This window comes from Sinocyclocheilus grahami, unplaced genomic scaffold (genome assembly GCF_001515645.1).
Source record: "Sinocyclocheilus grahami isolate Dianchi unplaced genomic scaffold, SAMN03320097.WGS_v1.1 scaffold149.1, whole genome shotgun sequence".
NCBI lineage: Eukaryota > Metazoa > Chordata > Actinopteri > Cypriniformes > Cyprinidae > Sinocyclocheilus > Sinocyclocheilus grahami.
Window position 1 is genome coordinate 63,200 of NW_015505328.1, and position 14,653 is coordinate 77,852.

The 14,653-nt window shown below is 37.8% G+C and overlaps 2 protein-coding genes across 5 annotated transcripts; both read right to left on the reverse strand.

Moving 5' to 3' along the window:
- Positions 1 to 256: 256 nt before the first annotated feature.
- On the reverse strand, positions 257 to 2,610 carry mterf3 (mitochondrial transcription termination factor 3). 3 transcript variants are annotated; one of them, XM_016281441.1, is made up of 8 exons: positions 2,493 to 2,610; positions 2,126 to 2,404; positions 1,890 to 2,042; positions 1,629 to 1,818; positions 1,286 to 1,433; positions 1,066 to 1,137; positions 798 to 959; positions 257 to 528 (listed from the first exon to the last, which is right to left on the reverse strand). In XM_016281441.1, exons 2-8 carry the CDS (start codon positions 2,385 to 2,387, stop codon positions 334 to 336), a joined length of 1,182 nt encoding a protein of 393 aa, XP_016136927.1. In that variant the 5' UTR covers positions 2,388 to 2,404; positions 2,493 to 2,610; the 3' UTR covers positions 257 to 333. The 3 variants fall into 3 exon arrangements, with proteins under 3 accessions (XP_016136927.1, XP_016136928.1, XP_016136926.1); XM_016281442.1 differs by having other exon boundaries at positions 1,629 to 1,797; positions 2,126 to 2,408; XM_016281440.1 differs by having other exon boundaries at positions 2,126 to 2,408.
- Positions 2,611 to 4,832: 2,222 nt separating this feature from the next.
- Positions 4,833 to 12,279, reverse strand: rad21b (RAD21 cohesin complex component b). Of its 2 annotated transcripts, none has more exons than XM_016281249.1 (14): positions 12,195 to 12,279; positions 10,554 to 10,741; positions 9,455 to 9,584; positions 9,276 to 9,375; positions 9,060 to 9,166; positions 8,722 to 8,931; positions 8,516 to 8,641; positions 8,296 to 8,424; positions 7,036 to 7,259; positions 6,603 to 6,756; positions 6,324 to 6,469; positions 6,068 to 6,232; positions 5,710 to 5,793; positions 4,833 to 5,601 (listed from the first exon to the last, which is right to left on the reverse strand). In XM_016281249.1, the coding sequence occupies exons 2-14, from the start codon at positions 10,695 to 10,697 to the stop codon at positions 5,410 to 5,412; spliced, it is 1,911 nt and encodes a 636-aa protein (XP_016136735.1). In that variant the 5' UTR covers positions 10,698 to 10,741; positions 12,195 to 12,279; the 3' UTR covers positions 4,833 to 5,409. The 2 variants fall into 2 exon arrangements, with proteins under 2 accessions (XP_016136735.1, XP_016136734.1); XM_016281248.1 differs by having other exon boundaries at positions 8,296 to 8,427.
- Positions 12,280 to 14,653: the final 2,374 nt, after the last annotated feature.

A 14,653-nucleotide genomic window follows, 5' to 3' on the forward strand; every position in this document is an offset into this window, starting at 1 on the left:
CACATCCTTTGGGTAACGAGGCCTACTCTCTAACCATTAGGCCACGACTAATTAATGACTTAACATTCACAAAAAAATAATGGGAAAGAAAGTCTGGACTTTACAGCTTTTTGTTTAAAATGTATGTGGCAAATTTGGTTTTAGATCTAGACCTGTATAATTTGACTTACACAAGTACACCAAGGGTCATTTTCAGCCTCCTATTAAAATGTAGTATATCATCACAGGATAAAAGATGAACTGGTACTATAACCAATTTAACTTTTTAATGTTTATTTATAAAACTGTTCATACAAACCAACTATTAAACATAATTCCATTTATTCTGTACATCTACAACGTTTTCTGAAATCTTTCAAAGTCTTCAAGAGTGGCTAATGCTACTTCTGAGCAGAAAACATCATCAGGCAGAAACACCAAGCGATCCAAGGAGATGTAGTTGGGTTGAGATGGTTGGTACTGAGCCCGGCCTAAGTACTCTAGAAACAAGTGTCGCTCCCGGATGCGAATAAATTTGGCATTAAGGACCTTTGAGAAAGTAAAAAATAAATAAAAAATTTGCATGTTGCACAGTATCAAGTAAACTCACATATTACACAGCATGGAAAATTTCGATTTAACATTTATTACACCAGTTATTCCTCTTATCTGACAAAAGATAAATACTATGCAAAGTGCCTCAAGTTAAATGATTCTATCTGTACATACAATCACAACTCTAAATTTATAAATAAACTCTAAACTGCATTTATAGGGCTTCGAACCAAACCATTATGAAAGGACTAAATAATATGTACCTGTGGGAACTTTGCAACAAGTGAGTGTGGAACATCCATGGTGTTGTGAACGAAGTCAAATATTTGGGTGAGTTTTCTTTTATTGGCTATTAGAACTTTAGGAACCGTGGTCACAATATGCTGGATTTCATTTCCACGAAATCCAAACTCCAGTTCACAAACCTGGATGAGAGAAATAAATGAATTCCTGTCACATTTAATATACAATAAAAAAATATTAATATATATATATATAATGAAGAAAAAACAAATCAACAAAGTGTCAGACCTTTAGATTCTCTTTAATTGGCTCTAAACTGCCACACAATAGTTTTGGTAGGCGAGTCACAATATCTCGGGCCTAAAGCAAAAATCACGACGACAACAACACTCATGGTAAATGTAGGTGAAAATCACTTCATTATAGATTTAAACAAAAAATATTTATAAGCATATAAGCAGTGATCCTTTTTTGTTCTATAAAAAAAATATATGTAATTCCACTTCACCTTCTCAGCACTGAGTCCCAACTGCTTCTGAAAAAATCCAAGGCGGTTGTCGAGCCTCTCAACACTGAAGTTAAGCAGGTATGGAGCTTTGCTCACCATAGCAGCCACAGACTGCTTACTGAACTTCTTTGATTTCAAGTAGGACACCCTTAAAATGAACAGACCAAAGAAATAAGGTAACCTTTAAAAGAAAATGCCACATTATCAACATGATACCCGTGAAGCAGCCTGAGAGAAGTTTCAATGCTAAGTCAAGGATCAAATCTTTCTAAAAGCTGCTAATTAATTTGTAAAAGTTTTACACTACAGTGTATTATATATAGTATTATATTCTCTTTCTGACCTGGCTTCAAGGTTGTCCAGGCTTTCTGTGAGGATGAATGGGTTCTTGGTGACCAGTTGGCCCAGTTTAGACTCTTCAACGCCCAGATCTTTGAGGAAGAGTAGTCTGGGTGCAACATCGGCATGGAAGTCAAGTCTAACCAGCATGGAACCCACATTGGGTCTCTGTTCTAGTTTCCAGAGGTTGACACCTGGAAAATTACCAAAAGATCAGACAAATCCAGAATAATCCAACATAACTTACTTAAGATATGAGACACACCAAGCTGAACCAGTTTGCTGAGAGTTTCTGATTTATCCACATAAGGTCTGAGTGTGGAAGATTCTGGTGGAAGGGCAGAAGGTACTTGGATCTGGACTGCTTCCTCCTCGCTGATTTCCTGGAGCGGTGAAGTATGCACAGCTGCATCCAAATCTACAGAAAGCAAGACAGATGATGAGCATGACAATTCAATCAGGGATTCATTAACAAGTAGATATAATACATACATTACTTACCTATTCGATGCACGTCAGAATTTAATGGCACAACCTCTTTTTGCGCAAGATCAATCATATTATAGACATCTGGCGAAGCAGCTTGGTGGTCCGCGAAGTGTCTCCATGTCTGTCTGCTGTGTCTCTGTGAGAGTGTGTGTCTGGTGCTGTGCTGCAGCAGTGTGAGATGTGAGCGCTGATGCAGTGCGCGAGTCGAGTGCTGGAGAACTGCAGATAAAGGCCTCGAGAGCAACAAACTCACACACCGCTGACAAACACGCATGACGACTCACAGTTTTCCTGGCTGGAATAAGAAAAGATTCAGTTTGTATCACAGCGTTACTATATCCTAGACGTGAGCAGACATCTTTTAAAAATATGACATTACCTGTTTTCGGTAGTAGCATATAAACCTCCTTATATACAAACTACTGCCAGTTCGCGTGTTGTTTCCAGTCTTCTTCGCTGGTGATGCGCAACGCAGTGGGTCTCAGCGCCCGCTAACGCATGGATGAATAATAACATAATCAATTCTTCTTCTTGGCTTTTAATCGCGGCTGGCAACCAGCGTAATTAGGTGCATTACCGCCACCTTCTGCTCCGGAGTGTGGAACAGAGCGTTACATTTTACTTATTAATCCCGTCCTTTTAAAAACATTAAAGAAAGCTTTACTATTTATTTCACTTGCCCATTTTATTAAAGATTTAAAATGTACCACCTGAATTCCATTCTTCTTGATTTCAACTATCATATTACTTCTTTCTTCCTCATATTTCTTACATTCAAGAATTGCATGGGTTACTGTTTCTTCTACGTTGCATTGTTCAAATAGACCATTTGGATGCTTCCCTAATATTTTGAGTGTACTATTAAGATTGGAATGTCCCAACAATATTCTATTATAGACTAGGGTGACCATACGTGCCATTTTCCCAGGACGCGTCCTGGCCAGGATTTCTATATTGCCTAAAATATCTAGGTTTTGGCTTTGTTTGCGTGTGCAGACCGATCGGTGTATGACATCAAAATACCTCGAGAGCATTTTGAAAGCATAAGGAATCGTCTGTAAGGTATTTTGATATCATACACCGATCGGTCTGCACACCCAAACAAAGCCAAAACCTAGATATTTTAGGCAATATAGAAATCCTGGCCAGGGCGCGTCCTGGGAAAATGGCACGCATGGTCACCCTAATCTATAATAGTCTATAATTTATTATAGACAACCTCTTCTTTCCTGGTTTTACCAATATGTCTTATATTTTTTTTACTTACTTTAATTAAATTGTAGAGAAATCTACCCTTTTCGTTGTTGTCCCACTTTATTTGCCATTCAGCAATAACCTTTTTCCAGATTAAAACCTTAATTTCAGACTTGCTTAGAGGAACAAGCTCTGCAAAGCTTGTTGTTTTGCTAACTTATCTGCGTCCTCATTTCCCTTTACACCTAAGTGTGATGGAACCCAAATAAAATTTATTGAAATATCATTCTTAACCGATGAGTTTCACAATTTGAGTTGAATTACTGAAATAAATGAACTTTTCCACGACATTCTAATTTATTGAGATTCACCTGTATCTGTAAAATACTAAAAAGAATATCTTGATGACTGGATTTAAGACCTTAGACCAGGGGTAGGCAAGTTCGGTCCTAGAGAGCTGCAGTCCTGCAGAGTTCAGCTCCAACCCTGAAAAACAACTCACCTGCCTATAGCCTTAGTAATCCTGAAGACATTGATTAGTTTGTTCAGGTGTGTCTGATTAGGGTTGGAGCTGAACTCTGCAGAACTGCGGTTCTCTAGGACCGAACTTGCCTACCCCGCCTTAGACGCTTTAAAACTGAGAATGAATCAGAACAAATTAAAACCTTTCCAGGTGCAGAATCAATTCGGTCTTCTTCTTCTTTAGTTTTCTGGCGGTTACAGGCCAACGTTAAGGTGCATACCGCCACCTACTATATTGGAGTGTGTAACATCATGACTTCATTATGATCCTAAATTCTTCTAACCAAACCGCTTTCTTGTAAAAAAATAATTATTGCCCTGGTAACTTCATTCTGATAATTTTCTATTCCTAAAACACCTCTAATGTCCCATTCCCTTCCAACTTTTATAATGCATTGTTTTAAGTTTTTCTCTTTCTTCTCTGAATTCCCTGCATTTAATTAATATGTGCTCTACATTTTCTTTGCAGTTACAAACCTATCAATTCAGTCAAGGGACAAAGGGATTTATTAGTTACTTTTTATTACAAAAATTACATAACAGCTCAAGTCAGGGCTAAAGGCAAATAATGTGATGTGTACGGACATTAATTTCAGTTGTTTTTATTCCAATATGAATAAAACAAGCAGATTGCAAAGCATTTAATACTGCACTATAACAGATATTGTTTAATTATTGAGTTGTCACATCGAGAAAACCAAAGACCTATGGACCATTTTAAAAAGTGCTTGCACAATTACAAAAATGATCTTTACAACAAATGGCACAGCATTATTTTAACAAATGTATATCACAGTATATGACATGCTTGTCTGGCTGACAAGCAAAACTAAAGCTGCTTTTGGGTAAATGTTCACAACCCTGAAGCTCAGTAGAATTTAAGGAAGTAGTGTTGTTCCTGTAGTAGGTTTGTGGAAAAAAATTAATAAAACAAAAACAACACTCTGTAGGCCAATACTTCATTAAATATATATATATATATTTTTTTTTTTTTAAACATACAAACTATGATTTTTTAAAAATTTGATCTTTGGAGCAGCTAAAATGTTACTCTTTTATGTTTAAACAAAGAAAATACTTTCATGAAAGTAAACATGTATGTTGCATGTCAACGTAATTCAAAGCATGCAAAACAACAGGAACCATTAAATAATGAAACAGATGCATCTGAAAACGTGATTAAAGAGAACAAACTGAAGGCTCAAAGCCTTTGAAAGTGAGCCCAACAAACTAATGGAGTGGCAACAGCTGTGCAATTTCACTTCAATGATCGCAATTAGATTTGTACTTTCTAAGATAAGCGTTTCTGTAAGTTTGAGAACAAAGCATTATATTTTTAACCTCAACCAGGTCAGAACAGTTCAGAACCATTTCGTTTTTTGTCCAATGTGCATGCTTGTATTGAGAAACTGTTAAAAGAAGCACTTTTTTGACATTATAAAAGTTTTTTTTTTTGCACACAAGACTGGGCGCACATGTAGTATGCATGAAAATGCACATGCACAGAAATACATAACACATTATATACAAACAAAACTATTAAAAAGAATCAAATCTGCCAGTGTTGACCATTAAAAAGTCTATATAATGTGAAATCTGGGGCCAGGGGTGGCGATGATGTCACTGTAGGGCTCGTCCTGCCTGAGCTCCACTGCCTGCTGTTTCTTCAGCACGAGAAAGCTGTAGAACTTAGCAGCTGCTTGTTTCTTGTTGTTGTTTCTGCACAGATCCAGCAAGCTGATCGATTCTGCTCCGGTCTTAGCAATGACTCTCTGTGGAAAGTAAAAGGAAGGTATTTATGGATAGAAAACCATTTTATGGTTAAACCGAATATGCCCTGACAGACCTCATTTATCAAGATGTGAAGTCTATGTTCAAACCTGTAAACCGTGCAGCATCTGCTGCGTCCTCTTGTTCCACCTTCTCTCTTCCTGATCCTGGTCTCCGCTTTGACCTTCCTCCTCCTTTTAAACACAAATTCAAAATTAACTGAGGTACTCGATCTGACAGGAATCAAGTGCAACCAGTGCTCAGCTAGTCACATGCCTCATATGATAAATTATAATAACTGATCAATTAAAAACATACAGGAATAGCACAATTAAAATTTAGACACAAAACTGGGCATTTAAAAATTAAGTTAGGCATAAACAGCTGTACTATTATGATGCTTAGTGCTAAAAAGTTATTCTCATTTAGCTCCTTGATCCTAATTTGTGGTTGTTAAAGCCTCCTCACCTCCTCCTCCTCCCCATCATCCTTCTTCTCTTTGCTCTTCTCTCCTATCAGGTCGAGTTCAGGGATGAGCTGTGCGATGTTGCTCAGTTCCTCAGGTGGAAGGTCCACCTGCTGCATGTTCACATGCTGTGTGGACACAATGGAGGAACGATCATCCTCCAGCATCTATGAGAAAACAAGAGAGGGCACAGAATTAGAAAAGCACAAACAGTGGGGTTCAAAACCCACACTAAAAATCTGTCATTTAAAATCTCACAGGTAAGGCAGGCTCTGTGTCCTGAGCTTTGCGCTTTTGTCCACGGGGTCCAGATGGAGGAGGCATGACTGATTCATCAAGGGTCGTGCGACTGCCCTCCATGGCTGAAGCCTGCAGAACACTGGACTCCTCCAGGATGGTCTGGTCTACAAAAAGCCAAACATGGGCATTCGTGACAAACTAGTGAACTACTGTTAAAAATCTTGGTAACATGCCAAATTTGTAACATGCGCCTTGTGATCTAAATAGTAGTTAGCCATATGAGTCAGCCTCTTTTACCAATGATGTCTCTTTGCTGAGACAGGGCCTCTTCTCGTGGCACCTCAGGGTTCTCCAGGTCTTTGAGAAACTCATCTAAGCTGTCTGCTTCTCCACCCTTTCTTCTCTTCCTCAGTTCATCGGGCACCAAAGGGGTCAGGCAGCGTGTGAACATCTGCACAGAGAGGTAGACCTGGTCTTAGGAGGATAGATGATACTAGAGATGATTTCTAATAAACTTGCTGTATAAATTTGTGTAGCAATTCAATGGGAAACAACATTGCTTAATGGCAAGACTACAAAAAAACTGTCAAAATAAGTTGTTTATTAGATTTCTGTGCATAGTTATGAGAAAATAGGGCCGAAAACAGCCATATCCAAGGCCACTTATGTAGTTTGTTGCACTAAAGCCTGTATTAATGTCTCACAGCTTGTTCCAGAGATCTGTCCTGACCTTGAGCAGTCTGCTGTTCCAGAGGGGCTGAGCTGGCAGAGAGAAGAGCTTCTCCACTCCTCCTGTTTCCTTCCACATCATCAGCTTCTTGGTAGGGGGAGCCAGATCCAGAGTGGTGACAATGTCGGAGTAGTCGCTCAGCTGGGCACGGATGGTCTTACTGTCCAGCTCCTTCACACTATCCACAATCAGCTTCCTCTTTCTTTTTGCTTTGGTTTCCTTCACTAATAATATATTAGCGTATGGTTTGATGACAAGATAACTAAAATTAGGTTTTGTTTACAAGAGATGTTTACTTGCATTGGCACAAAGGGAAAGTTTAGCTAAAAATGAAAATGGTCATTATTTACTCACCCTCAAATAATTTTAAACCTGTATGACTTTCTTTCTTCTGTGGAACACAACAGAAAATGATCTGAAGAAATGACTAAACAGTTATTTTGTTGGTAACTAAACAGTTTCAGCTGCCATTGACGTCCATTGTATGGATCAATGAGAACTGAAACTGTTTGGTTATCAACATTCTTTAAAATATTTTCTTTTGTTCTTCAGAATAAAGAAATACATACAATTTGGAACAACAGGAGGGTAAATAAATATAAAATGTCAAAATGTTATTTTTTAGTTGGAAGTTTTTGAATGTAGTGTATCAGGGCTCAACAAAACATATTTTTTTCAGATTTATACCTGTCCTGCCAATTTTCCTCTAACCTTATCACAGATTATGACAATTAAAAAACAATAAATTATTTGCTATTGATTTATTTTTTAATACAAATTTACATACATATACATTTTATTTAATCAACAAATTATGTATGTCAGAAACAGTTTTACAAACAAAAAGAGAACAAAACAAACTTAATTAAATAAACAAAAAATAATATAATAGGATAATGTGCAATAATAGTTAGAAATTATTTGGCTATAATAATATAAAATTATCTATGCCATGACAGCTAAAACACAACACTGGCATGGTCACTTGTTTATCATTTTAAATATAATTAACCATAATTATAATAGTTTATTATTAGTAATTAATATAATAACGAATGTGTAAATGAATGAATGTGGTACACAATAAAATTAGTTAATAATTGACAGTCAGCTAGATTATATTACCTTGGTGACATATTTAAAGTAGAAACTTTATGATCAGTGACCATAAGACATAGTGATAGTAGTGACAGTTCTGTAAACTGGCCAACCTTAACTGTATAACTGCACTATTACTACTATTTCTCTGTTCTGGCTGACCTGTAATGTCGATGGGCTCCAAAGCAAAAGCCTCCTCCTCATTATGGACTAGGGTGGTCTGTTCAGTCTGGTCTGTCATGGTGGGCAGCTGCTCCACAGGACCAGAATCAGGACTGTCTGGGCCTCCTGCTGCTATTGAACAAAATGCAAAATGTTTAATTATTATGCATAGCACCAAATATGTAATAGTTACATATCATGATGTTATATGCATTCTTACGTGAAAGGTTGTCAAAATCATCATCATCATCTCCACCGTGATCTTGGGGCATCATCACACCCTCAGTGATGGCTGGAGGGTCATCAAAAATACCACCTCCATCCTCGTTACTGAGCAGCTTGTCCACTGTAGGAACAGAAAGTAGCCAGCTCAGGCTCAAGATGAGACTTATTTACTTATAAGGTGCTTGCGGATGCCACTCTTACCCAGCATGCCTCCCTCTGTGCTCTCCATAGGGTTGTCTCCAAAGTCATCCTTGTACTGGTCGTACTCTAGGTGATTGGACTTGTCAGCAATCTGTCCGCTACTTGACTCTGACTCCAGCAGCAGGTTAGACACAGACGCCCCATGGATGATGTCTACTTCAAATGCACCTTCCTCTCGCATCATCTCTCGGTCATCCATACCGAAATCAGCTGATGAGGAAAATGTGTCGGGTATAAATTATCTACTGTATGAGGACAATGCATGATCAATTTAAACAATAAAAAGAGGTAAAAACGCAAGACAATAAAAACATAAAGAGGATGTGTACATGCCATACCAAAGTCATTCTCCTGCAGTAGACTGAGGTTTCCCACTTCTTCTCGCATTGTGATCTCCTCCACACGCGACTGATTCAGGGTGAACTGTTGAGCAACGTCAATGTCGCTGCAATCCACAACACAAAGAAGGGTCAACAACACTAACTGCATGCATGCAAGTCTAACTACATTTATACATCTAGCCTCTGATATCTTTAAGTTAAAGCTGAACATACTCCAGGTCTGGAAGAGGCTGATCGAAGTCGTGAAATTCTTCGGGTAATGTGATGGCGTTGTAGGCAGCTTCACGGTTCTCCTCAGGCAGGTCGACCACACCTGTGTCAAACAGTCCACAATATATTAGCTCTTGCAGTACAACAGGACCAACTTCTTGTGTAGTCCAGCCACAACTCACCTGGGCGAAAAGCCATTTTAATCTTAATAAAAGCTTCATTGCAGTCTGCCAGCAGGTACTTGGCTTTTCTGTGGTAGATCCTCACTACGCCCAGGAGTAAGTGACCAGATGTACGGAGAGCCATTTTTACCTATCAAATTAAGCAAATATTATTAATAAATGGAGCTGCTTGCTATAGAGCTGCTCAGTCATAATGTCAATTTCAAAGCCATGCCAGAAGGAATTTCTAATGTGATTTTTAGAAATGCGTTTTTTGATTTATGAGTAAAATAAGGTCTGTGACCATCATTGAAGAGATTTTCATGGTTTGTTCTAAACATAATTTAAAGCAGCTATGTTTACATGCCCACAAATATTCTGTTTATAATCGGATTGATGTGTCAAATGGAAAGAAAAGCCTTTGTGTAAACACTTCAATCCATCTGATTGAGCTTGATCTGAATACAATTTTGATTTGATTGACCAGGGTTATTAAACCAAAACTAAAACCATAAAAAACATGTTCGTTATGTGAAATAAAATGAAATATATGTACTATATGTACTTTTGAAGTACTGAAATAACTAATTAAAAATGAATAAAAAAAGATATAGACATTTATAGTAAAAAATTTATAAAAAGTATACAGACATATTTAAAAATGTCAAAACACAACAAAATTACCAAAACTTTAATACAAAAATTAAAACTAAAATAAAAAATATATAAAAAAGTATCTCAATATTACCAAAATAGCACTAGTGTAGACCTGGAATAATCTGAACCACAGAAAATAAATGTATGCCTAATGCCTAAATCAGACTATTTTCTCAATTGGATTATAAAATGTAAACAAATATGTGAATCAGATTGCAATGTTCAGGGTTCATATAAACATAAACGATAATTTGTGGACGTAAACATAACTAGTCAAACCTCAAACTTGAAATCTAGGGTTTTTGGACTACAAAATGAACAGCACTATTACTCTAAACAGGTCTGCAAAGCATTTTAAGCTCTTTCATGGCATTTAAAAACGATAAAAAAACTAAAATGAAATCCACAAGAAACATGGACAAAAATAAACCTGAACAGCACGATTTCAAGAGAATCTATTAACCTTTGGAGAGATGATGCTCTCTACACTGCTCTCCAGATTGCACTCAAACACATGTGCTTTGGTCAGCTTCTTATCCCAGTGGGCCGCCAACCAGATTTTGGCCAGCGGCCCACGTTTGCTGAGGACAAAGTGGGCGTAGAACATCGTCCCTGCACCTTCTCACACTGAGGTGGTGGGGGACGCTGAACCTGTAGAATAAAATGGCAATGGTGTTAGGCATATATATATATTTTTTTTAATTAATAAACAAATATTATTATTTTTTATGTCAAAGCACTTTTCTCTATACCAGCTAAATATGCAGAAAAACCTTTAACCAAGTCATACGTAGTTTATTGAATCTATGTATGGCTTGAAATGTTTCAATGTCCTTGAAGTGTTTTGTGGGTCTGTGGTGGTATCAAAAAATTGCTGTTTGTTTGAGTTTGTGGCAGGACTGTGTCAGTCCAACCAATTCAGGAGATTTCTTTAAAACCATTCTTTCATTTTTATGCAGGCAATAGCATCACTCATATCTTTTAAATGGTTTATTTAACAGAAATCTAAAAATATTACTTAATAACTTCTTTTTGTCATAACATACAACCGACATTCAGTTTCTAAGGGTGTGTAGTTTCACGTATCCATGTTTAGTTGTTGCAGTACCTTTAAATGAAGTAATTCTAGAACTTACTGTAGTTTGCATTTACATTACTACGCATTTAGTCATAAAACAATATGGTATTTATTAAATCGGTTTGTATGTGTGTTATTAATGAAACCGTTTCAGTAAAAAAAAAAAACATTCGACCCAAAGGGATAATTCATTCGTGAACTTGACGGACATCTCTAGTTGTTATTTAAGTGTTTTCTTGCCTTAATTGTTGGGTGTTTATCGTAAATGTTTAGGAAGACAATTTAGCAATTCTATTTGGTGAAATAAATTATAGCTTGCCATAACATTTTAAGAATTTACTGGTATATGTTAGATGTACTGCTTGAATGTTTGATGCAAAAACTGTACTCGGGTAGAAATGCACGCACTAACGGTTTTTAAAATTTATTATTTTATATTTTTTATTAAAATAATTATCTAGGTGTAACGTTTTCCAAAATATCCCCTCAGTACATATAGATGGGTGTGTGACTGCAAGTGATGGGGGCCAGTGTGATGACTAATGCACTGTGACCATACAGTGTCAGCGCACCCCTGCACTTGTATTATTCAGCTCGTAATGGTGTTATTGGAATATGTAATAGTATACGAAATGTATGACAATGTAATGACTGTTAATAATGTAACAGAAAGGACATACGTTTTGGAAGGCTGCAGCTAAAAGAAGAGCTAACAAGCTAACGGTCTGCTGTCGCGAGATCAACAGCTGGAATCTGCGGCGCACGCCATGTGCGGATTTTCCTCGTGCTTTATTTGCATGCGCAAAGACGCCGAACGCATTCTCCACATAAGTCATTTCAGCGCTAATTAAGACATTTTAAGTGATAACATAAAGAAGTGATGCTACACAGCGTCTGTCATTTGCCGCTGGTGTAGAGAGGGAGAATGGAATTTTCTAGCAAGTTGCAAGACGAAATCGAATGGTTATGATACCAATGCATGCAATTAAATGCATTTTTATTTCTGTTTTTGCCGAAAGTACTTACGCGGAACGGTCCTATCGTAGCTTTCCGTATTTAGCAACCGTATCTAGGCTACCTTTCTCACCCTCCTTCCACTGTACAGTTTCACTAAAACAAACAAAATGGCGACGCCCCCCTCCCGCCGGGAGCTTCGTTTAAAACGAGCTGGATGGGAAACTGATGCTCATACTGTATGCATGACAGAAATAGACAGAGGCGGACAGTAACGAAGTACATTTACTTGAGTATTGTACTTAAGTACACTTTTTGAGTATCTGTACTTTACTTGAGTATTATTTTTTCTGGGAACTTATGACTTTAACTTCACTACATTTGAAAGAAAAATATTGTACTTTTCACTCCACTACATTTCTATCAAGGTCCTCGAAGTAGAAAGTCGTTAGCAGCTTTGAAAGTCAGTGGGTGATTCTTTTCTGTACTTTCTTTTTTTCAGACAGTTTATCAATCACTCTTGTGGGGCTACATGAAGAGATTTCCCATATGTCTTTACAACTTTTACTTGTAATGGAGTAATATTTGACCAGCAGTATCTGTACTTTCACTCAAGTAATGGAGTTGAGTACTTTGTCCGCCTCTGGAAATAGACAGTTTGAGTACATGAAGAATTGAAAGAATGAAAACAAAATGCAATTTGATGATTACAAATCCGCATAGCTGTATTTCCAGTTTCCCCCCACCCAACTATGAATATCGTTTTAATTAAGCGAGACAATTATTAGGCTATATTGAGACAAACGCTCAGGCAAAATTAGTAAGGCAGAAATAAGTTTCTCTGTAAGAACAAGTTTCTATTTTTAGTTTATAACAGTGATGGTGCGAATGCTGATTAGAGCAGAGATTTATAGTGCTGCTTTATCAATATTCTTGAAACTGACATCTGGTTTAAAACAAAGTGGGCTATATTCCGAAACGATTAACGTTGACCCTAATTTACAGTGGCGTGTCGAAGGATCAGGGAATCTTTACAATTCTCCGTCTCTTGAATTTGAATAGGCTGTAACACTGAAAATATACACACAATATACAAGAAGACAAATACACTGCCATGGAAAGCCATGGAAGTCGGAGTCTTCTTCAAAATAAGTGTTTTTAGTGTGTATCAAATTACAAATTACAAAGTTAGTTGAATTTATTGTCCAGAAAATCCAATTTTATAGCCACCAGATGGTGCTCACACTCCATCCTAGTAACGGAGTTACTGCCTCACACGAACTCCTGGATGGATGAATTAGGCTAAGCACTATGAATAAACATAAGCGTAGTGCATCTTGATATCTGCTGTAGATCTTGAGAATTTTTATACATTACTTTTTCTTCCAATATGGTGGTGAACAAAACTTACCATCAAGACATCAAGGGGGTCATATGATGCTGCTAAAAAGAGCATTATTTTGTGTATTTGGTGTAATGAAATGTGTTTATGCAGTTTAAGGTTAAAAAAACATTATTTCCCACATACTGTACATTATTGTTTCTCCTCTATGCCCCGCCTTTATGAAACGCGTCGATTTTTAAGAAGCTCATCAGTCTGAAAAGCGAGGTGTGCTGTGATTGGCCAGCTATCCAATGCGTTGTGATTGGCCGAATACCTCAAGCGTGTGACGGAAATGTTACGCCCCTCACATACTGTTTGATGCCCTGTCTGGCCGGAGCGATGATTCAAAAACATGAAAACCCATTATAAACGAGGCATTTGTTGCATCCAGTGGGGACATAATTACTGATTATAATGACTTATACTGTCTTTTTATGCGTTGCGTTGCATCGTGCCGCGTAAACATAAAACCCTGTCTGTATTTGTGATCGGAGAAATGACAAACGAGTGCTACTCACTGCCCAAAACTAGCGTTTGAATCAGCAGTGGCAAGTGATAAAAGAAAACGTACTTACGTGAGTCAGAACTGCAGGCATTTTAGTCTAACGTTATTCTCCCAGGATCAGTAAACAGTCCTCCATAAAATGTGCCGGTGATCCACAGCACTAAGTTGAAGTATTCCCTCAGCGACCAGCACGGATCAGCTCTAGGCATGACGAAGCGGATATCGTCCTCTTTTGGAAGACCAAACAAAGTAGTTTCGCTTTCACAACGAAAAACACAGCGGCCTAACGTGAGCTGAAGCCGGGCAAGAGTGAGCTGAGGCAGCGGGGTCGAGAACGGCGGTCCCGGTGAAGGAGCAGTGAAAGGCGATCCAGCGATCCACAGCACTAAGTTGATGTATTCCCTCAGCGACAGCCCGCATTGTAGTCTACTCTCCCAGGATCAGGAAACAGTACTCCATAAAATGTGCTGCACACAAATTTAATATTTGGGTTGAACTAGGGTGACACATACGTGCCATTTTTCCAGGACGCGTCCTAGCCAGGATTTCTATATTGCCTAAAATATCTAGGTTTTGGCTTTGTTTGTGTGTGCAGACCGACCGGTGTATGATATCAAAATACCTTACAGACGATTCCTTATG